The 24,501-nt window shown below is 37.6% G+C and overlaps 3 protein-coding genes across 7 annotated transcripts; 1 reads left to right on the forward strand and 2 right to left on the reverse strand.

Annotated features, from left to right (window-relative positions):
- Window positions 1–633: 633 nt before the first annotated feature.
- LOC136708990 (metalloreductase STEAP2-like) lies at window positions 634–9,834 on the reverse strand. Of its 2 annotated transcripts, none has more exons than XM_066683939.1 (5): window positions 9,502–9,624; window positions 7,757–8,294; window positions 5,447–5,974; window positions 4,212–4,376; window positions 634–2,981 (listed from the first exon to the last, which is right to left on the reverse strand). In XM_066683939.1, exons 2-5 carry the CDS (start codon window positions 8,255–8,257, stop codon window positions 2,697–2,699), a joined length of 1,479 nt encoding a protein of 492 aa, XP_066540036.1. In that variant the 5' UTR covers window positions 8,258–8,294; window positions 9,502–9,624; the 3' UTR covers window positions 634–2,696. The 2 variants fall into 2 exon arrangements, with proteins under 2 accessions (XP_066540036.1, XP_066540035.1); XM_066683938.1 differs by lacking the exon at window positions 9,502–9,624 and adding an exon at window positions 9,678–9,834 and having other exon boundaries at window positions 636–2,981.
- Window positions 9,835–10,913: 1,079 nt separating this feature from the next.
- On the reverse strand, window positions 10,914–18,804 carry LOC136708762 (STEAP1 protein-like). Of its 4 annotated transcripts, none has more exons than XM_066683540.1 (7): window positions 18,599–18,804; window positions 16,549–16,669; window positions 15,800–15,910; window positions 14,298–14,640; window positions 12,769–12,935; window positions 12,302–12,466; window positions 10,914–11,877 (listed from the first exon to the last, which is right to left on the reverse strand). In XM_066683540.1, exons 3-7 carry the CDS (start codon window positions 15,893–15,895, stop codon window positions 11,623–11,625), a joined length of 1,026 nt encoding a protein of 341 aa, XP_066539637.1. In that variant the 5' UTR covers window positions 15,896–15,910; window positions 16,549–16,669; window positions 18,599–18,804; the 3' UTR covers window positions 10,914–11,622. The 4 variants fall into 4 exon arrangements, with proteins under 4 accessions (XP_066539637.1, XP_066539639.1, XP_066539638.1 ...); XM_066683542.1 differs by lacking the exon at window positions 18,599–18,804 and adding an exon at window positions 17,037–17,213; XM_066683541.1 differs by lacking the exon at window positions 16,549–16,669.
- LOC136708764 (uncharacterized) lies at window positions 18,116–21,836 on the forward strand. Its single transcript, XM_066683544.1, has 5 exons — window positions 18,116–18,231; window positions 20,121–20,229; window positions 20,362–20,481; window positions 20,589–20,667; window positions 20,796–21,836. Exons 1-5 carry the CDS (start codon window positions 18,143–18,145, stop codon window positions 20,885–20,887), a joined length of 489 nt encoding a protein of 162 aa, XP_066539641.1. The 5' UTR covers window positions 18,116–18,142; the 3' UTR covers window positions 20,888–21,836.
- The last annotated feature ends 2,665 nt before the right edge of the window (window positions 21,837–24,501 follow it).

Raw genomic sequence — 24,501 nt, forward strand, 5'->3', positions numbered from 1 at the left:
TCTGATTTCTCTCTTTCTCTCTCGTTGATGATGCTGTGTCGCATTGGCCTTTCTCCTTCTCCTGTCGTTTGCTACATTATAATACAAATGTCCTCAGCAGCCTACAGACACAGAGTGGGTTCTCCAGAAATTCCCTTGGACCCCTGTGGGTCCTTCCAGAACACTGTATTTTCTACTGGAAAATCTACTACTGGACTCTACGTTTTGGTTCAGCTGCATGAAAATATGTTACAGCATTCTGAACTCATACTTCACTTAGTCTAATTAAATATACATAGCCCCTGAGACATATTACATTACCAACTGCAAATGAAAGGTTATGCAACATCAACAGGATGTATGGTGCAATCCCACAAAAATATAATTCTATCAAGTATTTTGCCTGCATGTATTTATCACAGATGTTATGTAAATCTTTGAATTTTAATGTTATTTATTTGCTCAAAAGAAAGTCCCTAAGGCCAGTGCTTCAAAAGTTAAAAAGAGAGAATTTATAAACACCTATCAAAGTCGAAACAAAAATCGTCTGACAGTTACTAATACACGATTTCTAATTAACTCCTCTGACGTCTGTTGTCATGTTTCCGTTTCTCATCAGTCAGGCCGCTTTCTGAATGATCGGTACATCCAGTTGATTTCCGGGACACTAATTTGAGCCTGAGACTTTGTGAAACAGCAAGAGCGCCATCTGCTGGCCATTTCCGTTAACAACACTGTGCTGTTGGTGACAGTGACACAATCCACATTTTAACTGATGGCAAAAACTCAATCATTTAAACAAATCTGTTTACAAACCTGTTTAGTCAATAAATAATTACATAAAAGCTTTATATTCCATTGTATTCTTTTATTAAGTACTTTGGCACTGTTGATTAAAATAAGATGCCGCAATAATGGTAAACAGCAAGTTATGGTGTTCCATCTGGCAAATTCTATCATTTAGATTTGTGGGCTGCTTACTAGTAGCCTCAAATTGAAATCCAATTCTTCAGAATAGCTTTTCTTAGTGCCACAAGAAAAGACGGCAATGTTAGATTGCTCAAGCATAATTCCAGGTTTGTATCATGTCACTGGTTTTAACGGTAACAAAGCATAATAATTTAAAGAGAAACATTTCTTTCCAGTTATTACAGCAAATATTTAGGAATATATTTCCCTTCATTACTGGTATTATTTGACACTTAATGAAACGTATAGCATTTTTACCCTTGACATTTGTGGCAACATACATTGGGGCACACAGCAAGGTGCAATACAAATTCACATTTAGTAACACACAAGAAATAAAATGTCTTGTGATTATTTCACCAGTCTGATGACACTCTTTTGAGTGCCGATGCTGTGAACTGGTTTGAGGTTTTGTACACTGATATTGTTCTTTACAGGTACAGCTGAAAAGCCTCTTCACAAATACGTTCTACCTGCCCAGCAACTCAGCCACAAATTAACCTACAACATGTAGCTCTAAATCACTAGCACTGAACAGCAATGTGAAGACCCATGTGTTTAATGTGTTGTGAAGTTAATAAGGGGTTGGAATGTTATGGTAATATAAACGCAATTCCAAAAAGAGTTGGCACAGTAAGTAAAATGCCAGTACAATCAGAAAGCAGGGATTTGTTAATCTCCTGGTCCCCGGTATTTCAAAACAGTATTTTTGTAAATATACCCTCATTGTGGAATTGAATGCTATAACACGTTCCATAGAAAGTTGGTAAGGGAACAATATCACACTAGACACTTGCAAAATGTTGCAAGTGTGAACTGTTGCAAAAACATCTTAAACAGTTAATTTAATCATGCTTTGTTATGAAAAGGGCGTTCTGAAAAGGCTTGTCACATACTATCAGAATAGTTTAAATGCAATGAATATTGTCAGGGTTTTAGGTGGGTCATCCCCTGCAGCGTATCATATCATCAGTATATTAAGGGAATGTGGGATTTATGTAAAATTCATGAAGCAGAAGAATGGCACAGAAGCAGCTCTCAAAACAGAGAAATTGCTGTCTTCTCAAATGATTATGAAGTGATAAAAGGTGATGTAACACATTAGCAAACAGTTTTAGGAACATACTGCAGACATCAGTATTGGAGGGAGTTAACATTTACAAAACACTTAAAAAATAAAAATAAAAAATGCTGCCTTCTTTAATTTAATGGAATGTATTAATCACTGCTATATATTTTTTACAAGCATTTCACTTAATGTACCAACTTGTTTGGAATGGTTTGTATATAAAGTTTAAATGACTACCAGTGTGTTTGCACGTACAGTTTTAGAGGCTCTACAGGGCAAGAGACTGTCACATGCCTACTCAGCTTGAAATAAAGTCACTTCATGCTCTAGATGACTAAGAATGCCTAGGGACAGAAATCTGAAGTCAGACTCTGGCCAGTTTGATCTCTGACTTTCAAAGGCAAGTGTAACAATGATTAACTCACTCAGATCTTGAGAGCTACTTGAGACCCAATCATTAAACAGTTGATACTCACTCCTTCATTTTGTTTTCCTCCAGAAACCATCTTGTGACTGGCCTTGTGACAACCATAATCTTATAAGCAACAAACAGTTATAAACAAAAGACAGTGGCTTTTACTGACTGGCCATAGCTGGGGTTATAGAGAGGACTGGTCACTTCAGAGTAGAAACGAGGCTGATTTGTGGTGCTGCTGTGCTAGAATGGACATAGATAATGTCACATGATCGTGACCCTTTCTGGAGACACATGAGCAGCAGGTCTCTCATGGTCAGTGTAGCTCTTGCTGCTCTCACAGCCTCTGCGGATTTTCTTCAGCCTCCAGGCCACGCAGGGCAGCAGAAGCAAAACTTTCCCAATGATCACTGTTACAGGCAGCACCAGCGCCACGACGAAGCTTGGCGGCAAGTAGAACCGATAGGCCTCCTCCTCAAAAGCCCGCTTCCAGCCAAACAGCAGCGCGTGGAATGTAGCAATGAGCAGGGCAATGTAGCCAAGAGTAGACTGTAAGATGAAAAATTAAATATTCAGTGAAATCTAATAATATTAGATGCATTTGATTACTGCTTACTAGAATAAATGGAGGATATAAATTTGAGTAATGATAGCTATTTTTTTAAGATATAATGTGTGGTCTGTACACATGCAAAACTACAGATACAATATTGTTGCTGCCTAAAGAAAACAAAAGTGTCTATGTTTTATCTACATTTTCAATTTTTCACATTATTTAGTTACGTCACTTGCTTTTATTCTGTGTGTAACCTTCAAGGAATGTGGACCAACCGAAACAGACCAAAATAACCTGGAATAAAATATACTATGTATATATACCTATAATAAAATAATAAAATTACATTACAATTCAAGAATGCTTTCATCCTATGAAGTTATTATTTTGGAGTGTGGGAGTTTTTTGTTTGGCTTTATTCTTTGTGACGCTATTATGATTATGATTACTACCACCATTTAGATACTTTTATGTACAATGCATCTTTTTGTAAAATGCCTTTTTCATTATACATAATATATAACTATTCTTTCTTACAAGTGATATGTTATATATAGGACTTCTAAATGTATTTTTCTATATGCAATATATAACAAAAATCAAATATATTAAATTTTTTATATAGCTATATGTATATTGTAACAACCACATTCATGCACAAATGTTATGTATGTTATTGAGCATGTAATGCTTTTATTGTCATGTTTCTGAGAGAAAATAAGTAAGGATTTTTGCAAATGTCTTCATAGCTATTTTAATAGATAGCATAATGCTCTTCAAATATAGTCAAATGTACATTTATATTTTATTTTGAGATATAGAATATATTGAAAAATAATGTGTAAATCGATGGCAAATGCTCATGCCATTATATAATTTACTATAAAACTATTTTAAAATCATATTTGATATAATTCTGAAGGACACTTTCTAGGAAATTAAATGTACAATGTTGTCCATGGAGTGCTACAGCAAATGCACTACCTCACATAACTCCTCTGACATAAATAATGAAACGCTCGCTGGCAAAGAAGTGTGTGGGGAGGGTTAAATTATGTAACCGGCATATGATGGTTGTAGTAGAAATTATTAATTTTTTATAGAGCATTTTTATATAAATCATGTGACTATGAGCAAAACACAGACTCTTTGGACAGGTTCATTGTGTATATCTGGACACATTTAGCAATCAACAGAATTATGAACGGCGCATGCATTCTAACCTGGATAAAGCTGAACTCTCTCCAGTTGAGGGCGCTGTTTACTGATGGAATCGATGTTACAGCCAAGAGGGAGAGAAGTCCAAGACTCATAATACCAAAAGACACATACATCTCTACTCTCCACACTTCCTCCTCATTCCAGGAATTTTCAATGTTAGCATGGACCTGTACAGAAGTGAGAAATGGAGTGAGAGATTACAGACACTCTCACACAGTCTCAAACCTTGCTTGCTATCTAATCATCAAAACAAACGTGCCCTAATTTGTTTAATTAAAAGATTAGAGGATTTTTAATACTCTCAGGAATTTAAAACTGATTTAAAAACTAAAAATTATCATTTACTTGGCTGAGCATGGCATTATATCTGCTCTGATGCTGTGAATTACTCAGTTACTGCAGTCGCATCAGAGAAAAAGACAGCTCAGATACAAGCAGTTACAGAGAAACACAGCTGAAAGAGAGGTCAGTCTGTTGTCATGTGCTGAGAGTCTCTGTTTGAGAACAGACAGAGAGAGAGACTGTCACATGAGACTTTATACTGAGCACAAGAATACTACTGGATTTCAGCAAAAACAAAGCATTAATTTCCCCTTAAGAACAAAGGAGGGAAAGCCAAGTGATATTTAGCATATTGTGAACAGCACACTGTCCAAATAAAGGTTACCTTACATTCTTAAAATGGATAAAAGTTAATGCAAGCAGATGTTTTGCCATTCTGAACCATTTCTATTTGTCCATATATTGTCAACATTTCATACAATATAAACAGCAGCTGAGGTGGTCAAATGATGTAGGAATATGAAAAGTTTGTAAAAATTCACATACATTAATTGTTTTGGACAACAATAATACATTGATTCAAACAAAATTAATCAGCATACATACTGCCTAAAGGATTTCAATATTATGTTCTATTAATATTCTATTAATGTGGAATATATGCATCTGTACATGTTTAAAGCAAGCAAAATCTATGCATATATAATTATTTGTTTACATTTAGATAGGGTAAATCACAGCTTAGTTATAATTTAATTGTATCTAGTCCAATGGAGACAAGTGTGCACATATATAATACATGTAAGGAAGCTAAAATTTAACGAAAAAAAAAAAAAAAAGCGTCAAGAGTCGCAAGGGCAATAACGAGGCAGGGATTTCAAGAACACACATCTACAGTAGGGACACAGATTAAATGAAAAAAACACACACACACAGCCAAAATATATATGCAGACCTGCTGGTAGGCCATGTTGAGTAGTAGATATCTTTCAGATCTCCTCATGGGCAGGCAAAGGCTGTAAAGCACATGAACACAGGCAAAGAAGAAGCTCAGCAGGCCCAGTTGTTTGCGGCTCTGCAGCCATCCCTCCAGCCAGTGAGGGAAGCGTCTGTACTTGGTACCGTAAACAAGCTGGTGTGCAGCGGCCAGCTGACCAGCTAAATACACCAGTGCAAGCAGAGTTATAGCCACAATAGGCAGTGTCCTGTTGACCATTTCCAGTGGGATCTTATAAAAGAAGCTTTGCTTGGTCTTCATGTACGGATGGATTATGTCCCGAACAAAGGAGTAGGCGAAGAAGAAGATGGACAGAGAGACAGCAGTCAGCACAGGACCTTTCCAATCAGAGAACAGACGTAACGGCATGTTCTCAATCTCCTTAGCTGAGGACAAGGTGCCCATGTCTACTGGAATGAAACTGAGCTGCCGGGCCAACTCAATGACCTGCTGCCGAGCCTCCACTGAGTTACTGCAGATATACACCTGCGGATGGAAATATCAAAAGAACAAAAATTAGAATCTTCTGGCAACTTGCCACCTTTATGCTGCCTCACCATTCTTGACTCTGTGAACTGACCAGTCCAGAAAAATCAGAGAGCCAGTTTGGTTTATGTTTCTTCAGTATATCAAAATTTGTAATGGCCTTAAGGTACTGTATGACAATATACTACTTTATATTCTTGAAAGAGCCACAATCCAGGTGATATTCCAAGTTCTTTTAATGCAAAAAATAATCCTCTTTTACTCTGCCAGTGGTCATTCTGCACATACATAAATGCATTTGGTCTACAAAGTACTGGGTAAAATTATCTATGTGACAGTATAAGTCCATTTGATTAGAGAGTTAAATAAGCATAATAAAAGCAGATAAATAATAGCAGATAAAAGTCATGAATCCCACCGTACAGCTATGAGGAATCAGATGGGAGAGAAGGAGCTCTTCTGGGATTCTCAGACAAGAAATCAAATTAATTTAAGCTTTACATATTTCAGATATTAGAGCCAAGAAAAAAGAGCACTTGGAGGCTGTAGCTTTTAATAGCCAAGTCTCTGCAATATAACCTCTAAAATATCATCTTATTTCCTTTTCTTCTTCTTTGGGGGAAATTAAAATCCTCCAAAGCAAGCACAGTACAGCCTTTAATGTGACAGTTTGCTAAGCTGCCTGCCTTAAGTACAAAGCACTTTCTTCACATCTGACTGAAACTACAGTGATATGAGTCGACAACATTATCCCCAGAAGCCTCTGCCATCTACATCTGTATACAACAAGAGGGTCTGCTTTGAAATAGACATTCACTTTTTTGTTTTGTGTTGTAGTATATTGTCAGTAAGAATAAAACTCATTAATAGTGTGTTCTATCTCTGCACTGCAGTTTTTTTTAACCATAATAGATCATGTTGTTAAAAGATCATTCAAATGTTAAAGTTTAACAGGTCAGCATGTGTGGGGATGTTAAAATGCTGCTGACCAGTGCTGTCTAATTGCATTCTGAGTGGACTGCTGTGGGCATGGAGTGTAATGACTCCATTCTTGCATCTGATCCTGGCATTTTAGAGTGTGGCAGGCCAACACCTTGGCAAGATTGTTACTATGCAGTGCCAGCAAATTTCTAACCATCATTACCTCCAGAGATTCTCATTTAATGAGTGGCTAGGCTACTCTGTTATTACTCAAGAGCACTGAGAGAGTGGAAAGTACCTCGTACTGAATAACTAAGCTGCAACTCACTGATCATTCCATTAAGTGTACTACAGTAAATAATATTACATGCAACACTAGCCACCTGCACCACAACTTTGTCCAGCTGTGCTCTGAGAACATGTGTGAGGCTATTAGGTCTAATTGCAATTTGGCATTTTAGCATTTAACCATCTGTATTTTTGTTGCTATGCGTCGTCTGAAAATTATACAGCATGTTATACCTTTTAAGTGAAAGGTTTCTGTTTTGGTTTTTTTTTTATCATTTTATATAGAATAAAATATGTACACAGGTGACTATTGAGCACTGTGTGTGGGCATTAGTGTGTGAAGAAGCAGAGATAGCAGGCTGTACCTTTAGATTTAGTTATGTGCTGTGATATAAAATGTGTGATAGTTATTAAGTGCTTTGTGTTAATTAAATATTTAACTTCCCAGGAACTGGAGATGGAAATAAGCAATTTTATCTGTAGGCCTACAATCTGATGTGAAGCATCTTCTTTTTTTTCCATTCTTGTACTATTATAAATCCCATCCATTACATTCATTTGATAGTCTCTTACCTGTCGACTGGCGTCTTTGGGGCCCGACTGCATGGCCCAAGCAGAGATGATATTAAACCCTTTGACCACAGTGGATTCTGGAAAAAGAGAGGCGAGGTACTCTGCATTGGACTCTGGGTACTGGTTGACCCGCCTGTTGTTGCTGACATCTATCAAGACCTTGCCAGCCAGCAGGTGCTTAATGTCCCAGAGAGAAGGGTAGTGCTCTCTGCGAATAGCCAGGAAAATCATAGAAGCCTTCCCCACTGCATCTTCATGGTGGGTCACATCCACTACATGAGGATAGAATTCAGCTGCCCTCTTGGGCTGGCGACTGCCCACCACTACGTGAAAGCCGCTGTGGAGCAGGCGAATAGCCAAACACTTGGAGAAGTCTCCAGAGCCTATAATGGTCACAGAGGGTTTACAGGACCCCTCCCGGGACCCATTTTTCAGTCCATTGGGCAAGAAGGAGGCCTTGGTTGTAGCAGGGCTGCTGCCCATCAATGAGATGGAGTCCATTTTCAGGCCTGGGGCTCCAGATCCTGATTACTACAGACTGAAAGAACACATCAGGTTAATGGTGTAAAAATAATAAATAAAATATTTTCTACTTTATATAGCCAAAGGTTTTATTTTAATGAACTGATACGACATATTGTTATGATTTACTCTAAAAGAACAGTGTCATCTAAGGCAGTCTCAGTCTTGTTTAACAGACTCATTCATTCATTCATTATCTGTAGCTGCTTATCCAGTTCAGGGTTGCGGTGGGTCCAGAGACTACTTGGAATCATTGGACGCAAGGCAGGAATACACCCTGGAGGGGGCACCAGTCCTTCACAGGGCAACACACACACTCACACACTCACACCTAAGGACACTTTTGAGTCGCCAATCCATCTACCAATGTGTGTTTTTGGACTGTGGGAGGAAACCCACGCGGTGTTTAACAGACTGTATTAAAATATTTTATTCCACTTAAAATTTTCTTTTTGTGTTTTTTTAAAAGGCCTTTCCAAAGATTTTTCAAAATGTTTGCATAATTCAACTGTTGAGATGTAGAATCATTCAAGAAATATAATGTGAAAGGCTCTGTTCTAGAACAAGTCAGAATTGTTCACAGAATATTCAACTTTAATGACACTAAAATCTACTTATCAGAGCCTTATTACACTAAAATATTGAAGTATAAAATGCTTGAGATGTTTTTGAAAAAAATATTTTGACCCAACCACATAAAAATCATGTATTTCCACTCTTCAATAATTTCTTCAGGATAAAGCAGTTACGGAAATGTATAAAGGAATACATATAATACCTGCCAAAATACTAAGTTACCATGATCAAAATTACACACAAAACACAAGCAAGTTCAGCTGTTGTTTTGAATGATAAAATGGCTGTCGACTTCTAGTTCCCACCACTCCCACTGTACAGAAGTAACACCTCTCTAAAAAAAATAAAATCAAATAAATAAATTTTAAAAAATCACATTTTTTCACACAATACAATTAGAATGACTGTGTTTAAAAACCACAAGGATCTGCAGAAATCTATCGGAATTGAGAACTGAATACCTGTTACCTACACAAAGTCTAACAGGTCCATAACCCTGGCTTTAATCATTATTACGCTGTAGAAAACCTTATGTCCTTTAAGAGAAGGACCCAGACAGTGACACTCGAGCAGAAGTCTTTTTCCAAAATCGCACAATTTCCCACATAAAAACAATGGCTAGGTGAAGTTCATCACATTATTCAGACCTTGTCCCACACTGTGTACATAGAGAGACCCGACAATGTCACGCGTACGGCACAGAACGTCTGGAGAGACGACTCTGGGCAGGAAACCTGCAGCACCACGTCCCAGTGAGTCGTAATGAACCAGTTAAAGCACGGCGTATGTATGTGAATGTGTTTGTGCGTGTATGAGTGTATACCTGTCATATGCTCCTGACTGCTCCCCGCAGATGGAGCTGCTGTCTCCGCGGATGCAGTGATCCTCCGCCACTGCAGCTGAATACGGAGCGGAAGAGATCCAGGTCCACAGAGCGCCGCCATGCGGCCGGGGAGCAGCGCCACGGAGAAGAAAATGGACAGCACCAGCCCTGTCGTGACATATAAGTTTGCACACCTCTGGACAGACATAGAGGTAAAAACGATGACGTCAAATAAACCAACCAAACCTGATTTCTTGGTATGAACTCTTCATTTTGATTCTAAAATACAGACAGCAGAGTAACTATGTTACACCCTAGAGGAAAGGAGCAACAACAAGCAGCATGTATTATTTACGCAAGTGATTATTATATTTCTAAACTTAAGACTTAAGGGGCTTCATAGAGCAAGTTATCTCAACATGTGATATATCTGAAATATCTAGTGGACTTAGTGACAACTATAATGTAAAATAAATAAATAAATCTCTGGATTTAATGACTTGATGCTCTGTTGAATGGCCTTTTCCAGCATGTTTTAGAGCAAAATTATTGACTTTTACTAATCAGTTTTTATCATATTTGTGAACAAATATATATAGCAAAATGACCCCATATTGATACATAGGAAGGGGAAAAACCTTCCTAAACTTCATTCATTCTTTGTCTGTAACCACTTATCCTGTTCAGGGTCACGGTGGGTCAGAAGCCTACCCAGAATCATTGAGCACAAGGCAGAAACCCACCCTGGAGGGGGTGTTAGCCCTTCACAGGCAACACACACTTACATTTTCACACCTATGGACACTTTTGAGTTGCGAATCCATCTACCGACATGTTTTTGGACCGTGGGAGGAAACCAGAGCACCCAGAGGAAACCCAAACAGACACAGGGAGAACACACCAAACTCCTCACCTGGAGAGGGACTTGAACCCACAACTTCCACGTCTTTGGAGCTGTGTGACTGCGACACTACCTGCTGCGCCACCATGCCTTCTAGACTTATCACTTGTCACTGTTCCCAATAATATAAAATTTTTATATTTCACAAAAGATCTACAGGAATAAGATATAAAATAGGTGTACATTGTGTATAGTGTTATGTAACATTTTATTATATGATGATGATTCTTATATTTATGTTTAGTGTTCATTAAGGAAGACTGTATCGCAGGCATGAGGAGATCGCAAATATGGATTGAAATTAACATGGTTTTGATTTTGATCTTTCTGGCAGTTCTGTTTTAGGATTATAATTAAAGAAATGTAGCATTGTCTTTTCTGCCAAAACCTCTGGAGGTACTCATTATAACAAAGCTCATAGTGGTTAGTAAAAAAAGAGGAAAGCCTGTTTTTTCCCCAACAAAGATGCATTTAAGACATGTGGTTTTAGCAGAACATTATAACAATAAACAAATGTAAACCATGGGTTGCAGATGTGTATAATTATAAACTATACAGAAAAATCTATCAATAGGATAGAGCTATCATTTCAGCACTGAATTATATCATCTAAAGCTAGTAGAAAATACAATAAAGAACTGGAGTGAATACGATATATCTTGAAAGACAATCTAGGTGCATTTGAGAAACTTTGGCATCCATTTATTTCCTACTTAAAAGTCAAGTGAATCTAAAATGGGGGGGTTGGTTGGATTCACGCAGCAGCAGGGAATGGGAGGGGGTGGGGGGAGGGTAGGTGGGGATGTTCTTGAATCTCTATGTCTTTTGTTTTGTTTTGTTTTTATTATTTAAAATCCTGAAGCATATGTACCATGTTGTGTTGTTGAATATTGATATTAAGCTTCTTAATAAACATATTAAACAAAAAATACAATAAATATTATGTAAGTAGATTTGTGCAAAACATATTTTACATATTTACATATTGAAGAATATTTGCAGAAATAGATACATACATATTTCGACTCAACATAAGAAAAAAAATCAGAGTGAGTCTTTGTCAGAGAGTCCCTTTCGGCCTGGTCTTTCCCAGCCGTGTCGAATACTGCCCAGTTTCTTTTCTAAACAGGAAATGGTTAGGACAGTCTTGACCAACAGGATTATTGCTGGGAGGAAGGAGGCCAGAATGAATGATGGAGGAGTGTACCACACATAATGCTTAAGCTCCACCCACTTCTTCCAGCCATAAACCAGAGCATGTGATGTACACAGGAACAAGGCAGTGTATCCCAGTGTCCTCTGCAATACACAAATATGAGGACAGCTGATGTATAAAACCTGGAAGATCAATGATAATTATTCTGGGTGCAAAGTAAAACTACCTCATTGCTCCTGGGATAACAAACCTAACATTAGCTTGTTACAGGTACAATTACTAAAATATAATTTAGTAATTTAATTTAAGTACAGTAGTTCATATAACAGTACCATATTGTGACCCATTATTACCAGTCTGTAATTTACTAAAGTAACATATTCAAATTGTCCTTCATGGCTGTGGAAACTAAAGCAGATGTTTGAACACTAGTTTGAACATCATGATGAAATATCTCTTCTGAAAGGAAAGTGTTCAAAAAGGTTCTCCTAAGTTTCCTCAAATCTAAAAACCATATCACATTAATCATCTCATACATCATACTTTATGTTCTGTACCTGTGCCTACCTGGACAAATTGAAATTCTCTCCAGTTTAACATGTCACTGACAGAGGGGATGGAGGAGATGGCCAGCAAAGCCAAAATGCCTAGTCCTATAATTCCAAGAGATATGTAAATCTCCATCCTCCAGACATCATCCTCTACCCATGCATTCTCATTCTTCTGTTGCACCTGCATAGAGCACATATGTGCTTTTTAAGAAGACATGAACTTTGTTTCAAAGGATATTACATGCATTACATATCTGGATATTAGCGAGTACAAAGACACCTTGTTAAATGCAGGGTTAGTATGCAAACATGAGCGAGCGATACATTGTGTCAAAGTCCTATTCACATAAATGTCAAGTGATGGCATTTTGGAAAGAAAAGAATTTCAAAAGCCTGCAAGAATGCCCTCCACTCAAGCCTAGAAACTTCGCACAGTGGGACATTTCCACTGACCTCCTCTGCCCCAACTCACCCTTTGCTTACCTGTTGATAGGCCCAGTTGAGAAGCTTGTATCTATAAGAGCGTCTCATTGGGTAGCTTAGGCTGTAGAGGGCATGTAGACAGGCCAGCAGGAAGGCCAACAATCCCAGCTGTTTTCTTACACCCATCCAGTTCTCCAGCCACATAGGAAAACGACTGTACTTAGTTCCTGGCAGAGAAGAGCCAAAGCTTGGCATGTTTAATTTTACATTTCAAATAATAAATATATTTTATTCAAGAACTCCATGACTCCTGAGAATAAACTGTGATTCTCCAAAGGGTAATTTTACAGAACATTTTAAATCTCATTTCAAGTAAATGTAAGTCATTTTGAGCCACTTCTATTGTTACACCTTTCATGAAACTTTCACACAATGTAAAGAGCAGCCAGTGCGTTTCAGTGATGCATACAAATAAAAATGGGCAAATGCAGTTATTTATTTTAGACAGTGTAGATATTAAAAATGTGTTATCATCTCTCTGTAGTAGCTGCAAAGAGATAGTGTTATAGAAGCAATCCTGTGGGAGCTGTTTAGCGCAGGCTGGGGTGAGAGTAATATCCAGTAAATCTGGCCTCTTGTTTTGTTTTTGCTTGTTTTGCCACTTCCTAGGTCCTTCATTTTATACTTTTAGATTCCAAACTGGGTAAATTTGGTTGCAATGTGAATTGTTTAAAATATGTCTCTTTGCAAATACACAACTACTAAAGGGAGGCCAGCAAATCCACAATTTCAACCTTACTCATTCCAGAAAGAGCTGTGAGGTTCTGGGATTGAGAGGCCTGTGGGGAAACTGTGGGTGGAGGCACAGATTCCACACTGGAGTTTTTGTTTTTGGTTTGCTTGTTTGTGTCATAGCTTATGACTAAGTAGCCTTCAGGTTCCACTGTGAGGCCACAGAATAGGAGGGAGTCTGTGGGAACAGACTGAAAAGTGTACATAATTCCTAAAAAAATGCTCATCGTCTCATGCTCATGGCAAGATGTTAAAGCCCATTTTTTGCAGCCAGTTCCTTGCAGCTAATTATCTCTTACACACATTCCTGACTTACCTTAAAGTCATGCTTTTAAAATGGACCTCCTTAATTAATCCAAAATAATATTTACGTACAATTGTAACATAAATGGGCAGAGCTAAACTAATATAGACTGAGATGAGGATATATGTATTTGCAATGAGATTACTTATATTACAAAAAAAATTTTTTAAAAAGATAAAATGGGTAATTTGGCAGCTAATCATTATGAATAATGTTTCTATCACAGCAAAGACTCATCTCCAAAATTATAAATGCCAGCATTCATATATTTCAATGCAAGTTGTCATAATATTTTTTTCATGACACATTTAATTTGGTTAGATCTTAATGAAATGTGGACAGAGCATAATTGCCAGCCAGAGTTTTAAGAGTCCAGTAATGAAGGACATTTGATGTGCTTTTAAAGAGTGACTGCAGGTGTGTGTGTGTGCGTGCATTTTTAACATCACCATCTTGAATACCTGAGATTACCCAAAGCTGCTTGCTTGCTCACCTCTGTGCAGCTGGAGCAGAGAAGCCAGGACACCAGGCAGATAGACGAAAGCCAGCAGTGTGATGGAGGTCCAGGGGAGCACTTTATTCAGTACAAGGATGGGAATTTTATAAAGGTCATTTTTACCATTAGACACATATGGGTGCAGAACATCTCTGAGAAATGTGTAGATAAAAGACATGAGCATGAGAACAGCCATGACCTTGAGAGGAGGTTGCCATTTGGGGAAAAGGGGCATTTCTTGGAAATGAATGTTAGCAGGGAGCTCAAACTCTTCCATCGCAAACTCAGACAACAATGGACGCCGACTCATGTCTGACATCGTCACTCCCTCTTCAGTCTCCTGAGAAAGAGAGAGAAAACTGTTATCAATAGCTTATACCCAATTACAAATGCAGTGGAGTCTGCTCTAAAAATTATATGGTGCCTTCACAATAAACAGTGATTAGTGGCAAGGTCTGGCAATTAAAGTAGCAGTACATTTTAACGGACGTGAACACATGGGAATACCATTAATTTCAGATTAAGCCACTCTGTCTTGTGACTCATGGCTTCAGTTTTGTGTTTCACAGTTAGGTCCTACTCTTATTATACCTCTTTTCCATACAAAGGTGCACCTGTTCCTTTAAATGACAATGAGCCACTGTTCACCTCAAACTGAGTGCACCGCTGTGAGAAGCAGAAGCTCTGGATTTTAGCCATCCTCCCATTTTTACTTTGTATTCTTATTTCTCCACTCCCAGTTTGTTTGTTTAACCTTCTGTTTGTGCTCTAAAATATATGCTTGTCTGATGCAATGATTGGATATACTCAGACGAGGAGGTGGGACAATTCTAAAATCTCAGAACTTAGTGCCAGAAGCAGAGCAAAAGCAGAATGGTTCATTTAAAGTATTTTCTAACTTAGGCAGAACAAAAAAACTGATTAAGATGCTTTGTTTCACAGTTTGTGGGTTGGAAGGTTTCCCAAATTAATGTTCACATGTACTGAAAAAGCTATTTTTTTCATATGCCCCCTATGACCAAGCCCTAATTCCAACATAATTGAAAACAGAGTGAGAAATTCCTAATCCTCTTTTTATAAATGACAGACTTTAGATTCCAGGTCTTTATTGAAGATATTTGTGCTGGTTAGGGCTAACATATTTAAACACTTGCTTTAGCGTTAGCTATTACGATATCTGGTCTCAAATGAAATTTTCTCCAATTTGCACTCTATTAGTTAATGCAGCATTACAGTCACATGAATAAATTCTGACAAAGGGGGTAAACGGAGTCTTTAGCCTATTGCCATCGCCACAAAAATGTGGTTCCCATTCTCATGAAATCATGTAGGCTTCTGTCAGCTTTAAAATGCAAAAACAGCAATTGCATATGTCAGTCATCATTGCGTGTGTTCAGCCTCAGTTTTAACTTGAAAATTAAGTCCCAATTAATTGGGAAATGAGGGACATGTCCCCTTCAACTCCCTGAATTTGCACCAATGGTTAAAATGAAGATAACCTTTGGTGTTAGCTGAAGATTTGTCACTTCCATTTCACATAACTGAAAGCTTTCTTCATGATGCACATCTCCATGTTCCTGAGGCTCTAGCTCCATTCTGCTTCATATAGCCTAGTCCCACAAAAATATACAAAACACAATGTTAAACTTGAGGGACATACTTCAGGACTGAAGAAATGCACTACTGAATTAAAGAGAGAGCTGTATAGCACATTCCCATGCCCCAGATGAAAATTTCAGGCATGGGGTAACAAGAACAAAGAATGGAATTCACGTGACTGGCCTCAAGTCACGTACTATGAGTGAGTGAGAGACTTCCACAGCTAGATTCACATTCATTGCAGTCTTTCACACTAATTATTACACTACTTGCCCTGACAGCAAAAAAAAAAGTATAGATTAATTTAGTTACTTTAATAATGTAATATTTAATACACATATAACACGCCATACACTTTACTTAGACATTTTTAATATACATCCATAAGCAAACAAGAAAACATACTCTTTCAAAATCGAATGTAAAATTACTCTTCATTTGATAAATGTAACAAATTAGGGAAACCAGTACTTAAGTGTTATTGGTGCAAAGGTTTGGCACATTTTAATTCATTATAATTCATGCCTTTTTTCTTAAAATGCTTTAGACAGCAAAATAATTAGATACAGTATAAAAATGCAGTATTTAATATTGTTTCCAAAAATAAATCTAATGTTTAATCAGGAACATTCAAGGTTTCACACACTACCTGCATAGTTAATAAGTTAGAAGTCATTGATGAAATGGTCAGTCTTCTCATAATGATCCCCAAATATCCTGCTTAGTCTCAGCAGTGTGTAAAGTCCACTTTAATGGTTCAGAGGCTGCAGCTTGGTGTAAAACATGAACACAGATAGGTGACACTTGAGGATCAATCAAGTCATTTTTCCAATGATACCTCTTCAAATGATTAAATATTATACTGATCATAGTAGCCTGGATGTATTCTGTACCTATTTTAAACTTAGTTAACCCATGTGGGGGACCCATTTTATGGAGCATAAACAAATTCTTTTAACAAAATTTTATTCTTATACTTATGTGAGTTGTAGGGAATAAATATATTAAATAATAGCTATATACAGCTTATATTACTTTATGTAATTTGGTACTTTTTTTAGATATCAAAATGACTGACTGCTTCTGAAATAATCAGGCAACATAACTGTCCAATGCTATTCAGGTTTAAACACTTACCCAGCTGTGGGTCAAGCAGTCAAGGTGAAAGCCACTCATCTGTAGATACACTACACCCTTCACAAGTATTCAACAGTTCAAACATGAGGAACCCCACACATCAGTTCCTCCAGACACAGGCAGTAGAGTCAGGGACAAGATGACCTCTCCCCCGTTCTCTCTCTCTCTCTCTCTCTCTCTCTCTCTCTCAGCCCCTTAAGACATGCAGCTCAACATGAGCTACTTTTTAGAAGAGACAGTGCCATGAAGACGTGTTAACCCTTCCCCCTTCTAGATGTCCACCAATCACTGTCGACCACTTCCACTGGCCACGCCTGAGTTTTAATGTCACATAATGCCATTGAAATTAGTTTAAAGCTTTTATGTTAACAAAACGTCATTAGAAAAGTGAATTTGGATAGCACAAAGTCAATTAATGTAAGCCTGTTATAATAAATACTTATTTATACATTTTTAAGACATAAGTTGCTATCTCAATATTTTGAGATATCATTATTTTAAGATATTTTTTTCATTATTTTGAACAAAGTATCTCATTATTTTGAGATACTCAGTCATTTGATTTAGATAGTATCTCATTATATTGAGATAGTGTTTAGCAATGTCTAGTACAGGGTAGGTACTGCAAAAACAAAGGGGGTAATGGCTACTTCAGATGTAGCCAAAATGGTGTCCTTCATCAGCTACAAATATACAGAAAACTGTTGCTGGCATATCTCATAATAATAACTAATATCTCAGAATAATTCAGTAGTATCTCAAATCAACGTGAAAGGAACTTAGTTAATAATGAACAACTATTGGGTGCTGTATATTATTTTATTTTTTATGTTTTTATTATTATTATTATTATTATTTGTGGCAGAAATGGGCTTTCACAGTAACAGGCCTCCAAATCACGAGAGTATGCTGTACAACGATTGTTTTGCTTTTTGCCATTGACCAAGTGACTGAAGTGATGCTCTAATAGAATTTAGACCAAATTCCTTTGGAGTTTTTCACATGACCATCTTGTGATTCTAACAGTCTTTCCAGAAGACACATCAGAAACCTGTAACATACTGTACAGAAGAACGTTGTTGACACAGGCGTGGATTTAGATCACTATGAATATATTCACCTGGCTCCTGGTTGGTGTTTTGACCATAGAGGTGAGCTCAGCTGGTCCTCTCCATGCACAGTGCAAAGTGGAATGGTAAATATGTACTTTCTTTTTTCTCTCTTTCTTTCTTATTATATATCTAAATATTTTCGAAATGTTTTCTTACATGTCTTGAAATCTGCAATGATTACAGATCTGTAATGAACACAGAACGTAGTAATTTTACAAATTAACCCTTTAATGTACTAAAACATACGTGAGTACGATTAAACAAAACAAACAACTTGTTCATTGGGTGGGTCCACTTCTTGAAATGTAACAAAGAGAAATAACCCTTTAAAATATTCAGAAATAAGGCCTAATGGGTTAGGTTGTCCCTCCCACTTGGAGTCGCCTGCAGAGATACCCTTCTCCCTCTCTGAACAACATATATACACACACAAACACACAGAAAACTCACTCAGTCCTCGCTGGTGATGCAGAGATTTAGGCTGGGGAATCCAGAGAGAGTCTCAGTCCAACAATCTAACTGAAAACTTCATAAATGTTTAGTGCAGCCCTGTTCCACCTTAAATCCAGCCGCGATGTTCTTCTCTGTCCCTATTATTCCTCTCTCCCTCTTCCCCGAAAATTGGTTAACCCTTAACCACCGTACTCCTCATGAACTTCCCCCACTCACTCTGCAGACTGGGAATATAGAAGAAGTCAATAACCAAATCAAAACATATATAAATATCGAATTATTTTCCAAAACATTTATGTAAAATTAGAATGTCTAGATATCATCGAATTTTCTACAAGAAAAGCAAAGAATATATGAGACAATAAATAAATAAATAAATAAATAAATAAATAAATAAATTTAAAAAAAGAAATTTCCCCAACGGTCTACAAATAGTATAAAGCAACCCTCAAAATACAACAATGATATCTCCCTTAAATGCCTTTAAAGAAACACTCGTTTATAACACCAGGCGACTTCCATTCATGAAACCAGCATTTATGTGTATGTGAAATTTAAAAATATTACATTATAGGCAATCATTATCATCACTATTCTTATTTCTGTACAAATATGTGGAACTTATTCTTTGGTAATATGAAAATGATAGCAGTTTCAAAATAAATTTGTAGACAATTTATAAATTGGTATATGTACATATATAGTGTATTTTAAAAATACCAGTCCCCCAACATAAATAAGATCAAATTAAAATATATTGGAGGGTCTCCTTAAATTTAAATTATTTAAAAATAAATAAGTAGTAGAAGCTCTGATTATTTTATCAGCTAAGTAAAAAAAACCCTGTTTATGACATATAAAAAAGTTGTTAACTTAAATCAGCCATGATCTTCATAACTGGAATATCCAAACTAAGGCAGATAAATCTTTTTTCTCAGCATAGAGAAGGTTATCGTATTTATTCATTCTGTGCTGGTGAAGTTATATGTTGCATGACTGTTACATTTCACTAACATGTTAGAACACACTTGGGAAAGCAACATATAATCTAGACCAGCATAAACAACAGCCATGATATGGACCTGAAATCACCACATATTTTGTGTCTCATTAATAGCTGTGAACCTCATGAAAACATGCACATACATTAACTCTCTCATAAATCACTCAAATAATTCACAAATCTGAAATGGTGTTTCACACTCAACTTGCAGTTGTAGATAATATTGCTCTGTATGTTCTTGTCTTTGTCTGAACTACAAATGATTTCAGCAATAACCGGCGTTTTCCCCTAGATGGCAGTATTTGAATTTAGATGGATACGTTGTAGTGGATTTCGATTCACTGGGCATTTTTGCATTTTACGTTGTGTCACCACTTTTCACTCAGGTCCCGAGGGCTTTATAATTATCTTATGTGCTGACTCTGTCATTACGGTTGAAGAAAACATATATTTAGCTACCAAAATTAACATGAACTGACACGTTAAAGCTGCACATCTAGTATATTTTGGTTTCAGGTACTTTGGAATACCATGCAGAAATGTGTACGAGGCCTTGGTCACTCAGATTAAGAAGTGGAGGACAATGTCAGGGTGCACCATGGGCGGAGAAAAGTGTTTGTATAAGGTGTGTCTGCATGTATTGTTTTCGACTGAAAAAAGAAAAGATTTATGATCAAGCCAAATTAAGTTAATGAACTGGAGAAATGCTGACAGAGTGTTCATCCTAAATGTAAAATCTCTCTCTTTGCATCTGCAGCTTCAGTCAGCCTCCCTCCACTTCATTTCAGCCAAGCACACCTCACCAGTAAAGAAATATGTGGATGACATCAACTTCAGACTGGTCTCTTACGGATTTTTCACACATTGCCATGTATCTGTAAGGCTTAAACCAAAAGCCCGTAAATAATTGCTTTGCAATTTACTTTGTCGTGGTGCCAGAGCTTATTTATTATTGTCTGTCAGCAGCTGTAACTCTCTCCACAGGCAATGTCAATCTCAGAAACATGGTACGCTATAAGAGACCATGGCACCAATTACTGCAACCTCTACAACTTAATGGAAGGTAATGCATTACATGCTTCAGCTATTTCAAGTAAATGCATCCAACTTACTCACAGTGTAGTAGGCTAAATTTAAAATGTGGAAAGGGAAAACGTGCTGTTTCTCATTCTGTTCTCTTCCTTTCTGTAGGAAGCGGACTTACTGAAGCTCCAGGATATAAGGAAATCACCAGTGATTTTATGTGCACCCAGCGATCTTCTGCCAACTGCACTGTGTATTAAGGCTGACCTCTTGGCAAGCCTTACATCAGTTTCATATTAGCTCATGATTATAATACAGAAGTGTCACAGACATCTTACATTAAGGCATTTCTACCAATCTGTTGAAGATATACCTTTCGTCCAAGCAAGCATAGTTTTGAAATATAGTCCGGAAAGGTAATGTGCTAATTAGAGGACCAAATTTTAGTGTCTAGATGTCACAATAATTAATACATATATATTAACAGCCTTAATTGCATTTGAATTTAGTCACAATTCTGTATTTTACCATTTAAGTGTCTGAGGAACATAGCCTAGAAAGATGTCTATAAAGTTTACTATAGATGATGTACTTTTTTGGTGGGTCAAAAATTGAATAGTGAGTGAAGATTATATTTTATGTTCTGTCCTTAGCACAAAGGAAACTTCTGAGGGGCAAAAATAGCTCTCAGAGCTGGTGAGGTGGGCTGCTGTCTTCAGAGAGACATTGTTCTTTTTTGACACATGGAGCAGTTTTTCTCTTAAAGGCTGTAGTGTTGTGCCGATTCACTCCCAGCCGTGTGGATTGGAGGGCAGCTTTTATTAGGACAGCAATATGCTCAGCCTGGCTCGGTCATCCATCACTGAGAGTCCAGCGCTCATCACTGAGACACTGCTGGCCAGGGGCGTCTCGGTCTGTCCCCAGCATTCAGTCCTGCAATGTCTCATATTACACTGTAGAGGGCAATGTCTGCAAACACCTCCCTCACCCATTTAAGCATTATCAGTTTGCAGATCTGTTTTTTTATCAGTAGTTATCAGCATCTTATCACCAACTTGCAGTATTTTACAGCTTTATTCTTTATAGAAGTTTGCTTGGAAACATTGCTATAATGAAATATCTTATGTGTAGGTAGTTTTTGGCTGACCACAAAGTAATAGTATTGTGTTGATCATTCCTGTATGAGTCTCATTTAATTCACAGCATAGCATGCCCTTAGATATAGTATCAAGCTGATATAGCATTATAAGTGGATATAGCACTAGTGATAATAAAACATATCTGTTACTGTGTCTATTGTCTCATATTCACATCATACTCATGCTCGGTGTTCCTGAAGCAAACTGAATGAATTTTGGAGCTGAATGACAATAGCTAAATAGGGAATTATCTTAAATGGGACCATTTTATGACATAGTAAAATAACATATTCATATAACGACTTCAGAAGCACACATTCTTCAAGTGATTCTAGAGACGACACACTTTTGGTTGCCTTAGTCCAGGGATGGTTCCATGAAGAATCATTTTTATGAATTAGCCACAAGTGTGAAGAAGATTTTTTTCAAATATAAAGTATCTCAAAATTATCTTAAGTGTTTGTACTGATCGAGGGATTTTAGTGGAATTCAAGAATCTACATTTTTCTAAATGTTCAGTCTAAAATATATTAAGGAATTTTTTTTTCCAACATCCAAATACATTTTTACTGTCCATTTATATTTTTCTACATCAGCTCAGCGGCTGCCTTTTGAAATCTACGACTCTATTTGGATGAAAAGTCAATAAAGACGACACAAAAAGGCTTGACATATTTAAGAATATTTTGGGGGCTACCAAAATATGGCAGTTGCTGTTCTCCTCTGAGTGTGCTGAGCAGTCAATTGTTTATTGATAGTGACTGAATTGGTGAAAAAACTGGTTTTAAAAATATGCCAAGATTACTGTCGGATTTCCCTGTAAATTTATAATTTCTCACACCTTTCCCCCAAATGTAAGCACTTCATTTTTAAGAGTGTAATATATTTTTTTTATTAAAGGGATTTAAGTTAAAGTTAAAACTATAACAATGAGGCAAACCTCTCCCACACCACTGCCCATGCACCACACTCTCTTTAGCCACATCCTCTCAGTACTGAAGCACTGAGGCAGCTCTCTTTGGGTGGCTCTGTGGTTTTGGGTGTTAGGGGGGAGGGTGTGGTGTAGAATTTGTGACAGGTCTTTTTCCTGCTGGCCAACCCAGCTCTCAAAGTGATGAAATTTGTCATTGATGAAAGGGTGCAAAATCCTCTCAAAACCAATTAAAGAGGCCCTGGCCCTTAGGGGCAGCAAGCGGCAGCTTGACAAGTGCCCACAGAGGGAGTGCAGAGAGGTAATCAGTGCCTGGCTATTGAACAATATTGAAAAGCACAACAATAACGTACAATAAATCACTGTGCGGGCTACAGTGGATATGTGCTCTCAAGGACAAACAGGTTGTCCTCTTAGGCACGGAACTCACCTTGTAACACACTCTCCCCCTTTCAGCTCTTAGGTTGTTATTCAACTCTCAAATGGATTTTTTGAGCTCCAGAGTTTGGACACCACATGTGACATGGATAGGACATTAGTATGTATTGTGAACTTGACATTTATTATGCATTATTTATTGCAGTTATATATTGTCATATTAAAACTGATGAATGGTTAAAGCTAAATCACACGGTATCAAATCTCTTCATATTAACATATATTCATTTTTTTCTTCTATAAAGTCTTTATTTTATGAAAATATCAGCATCACATATGTTTCATGTTTCTAGACATGTATAATATGCTTCTAAGGCCAAGGGAACGTAGTTGCAGCTTGTGTGTGAAAACAACCTAAAACAGTGCACACATGGGATTAGTGAATTCTCATGCATTTGAGATTGGGAAGCAGCGATTTGCCTCCAGTCTGACCCTATCTGTCAGTCTTGTGGCATAGCTCTCATCTGGCATGGCATGGCATCAGATCAAGGGATGAGAGAAATGTAACTGGAGGGCTTTCTCCATGTGCCCCAGTCAATAACACTGAGCATCAGCCCCCCAACCAATCAAGCCCCCACTCAGCCTAGCACCTGCGAGACTGGGAGCAGAGCTTGACCCTGGACCTAGGCAAACAAGCACACGCACGCACACACACAAACGTTGTAATGTCATCATCCGGTGGCACTTCATTGTGAATAAATTTCCAGATGCCGTTACACTTTCAGTGCAGATTAAATCTCACCAGCTTTTGGCCGTAGCCTGTGTCTCCCCAGGGCAGATTAGGAGTGTGCACTACCTGACAGCATTACGCTTGTCACCAACATACGCCCGGCTTTTCTTCCCCCTCACTGGGTCTGTCACTATCGCTCATGTCCCATCCTCACAGGGGGAAATGAGAGAGAATGCCCCATCTCCATCTCTCTTTGAAAATGTGTGAAGCTTCTTTGTGCTCTATTACAACCAGAGTCTTAATGAAAGCTTGGAAGAATGTCTTTGGTAAACTGATGCATATAAAAATGAACTCAAGTCCTTGCTCCGCGGCATGGGATCCCTCCTTAAGGGCACAATCTTTTTAAAAGACATGTATTAAGCTCTCATTAATGTCAAATGACTCTGTTTCCAAATGAAATCCTTGGGGAAGTCTGTATTAAGAGCCTTTTGAAAACATTGTAAGGATCTGCTTTCTGTCATTGATTCATTTAGTACTAAATGAGAGCTGAGAAATAGGAAAACCTTCTTTCCTATTCCTATCGTACTTCCTATCTGCTGCAGCTTTATGGCTTTGGGTGATGAACATATCACCCTCAATTAGAATGCAGAGCAGATTCCCATTTAAGGTGTCAAGTTGCTCATTTACCGAAGTGGT

This window comes from Hoplias malabaricus, chromosome 10 (assembly GCF_029633855.1).
Source record: "Hoplias malabaricus isolate fHopMal1 chromosome 10, fHopMal1.hap1, whole genome shotgun sequence".
NCBI classification, from domain to species: domain Eukaryota; kingdom Metazoa; phylum Chordata; class Actinopteri; order Characiformes; family Erythrinidae; genus Hoplias; species Hoplias malabaricus.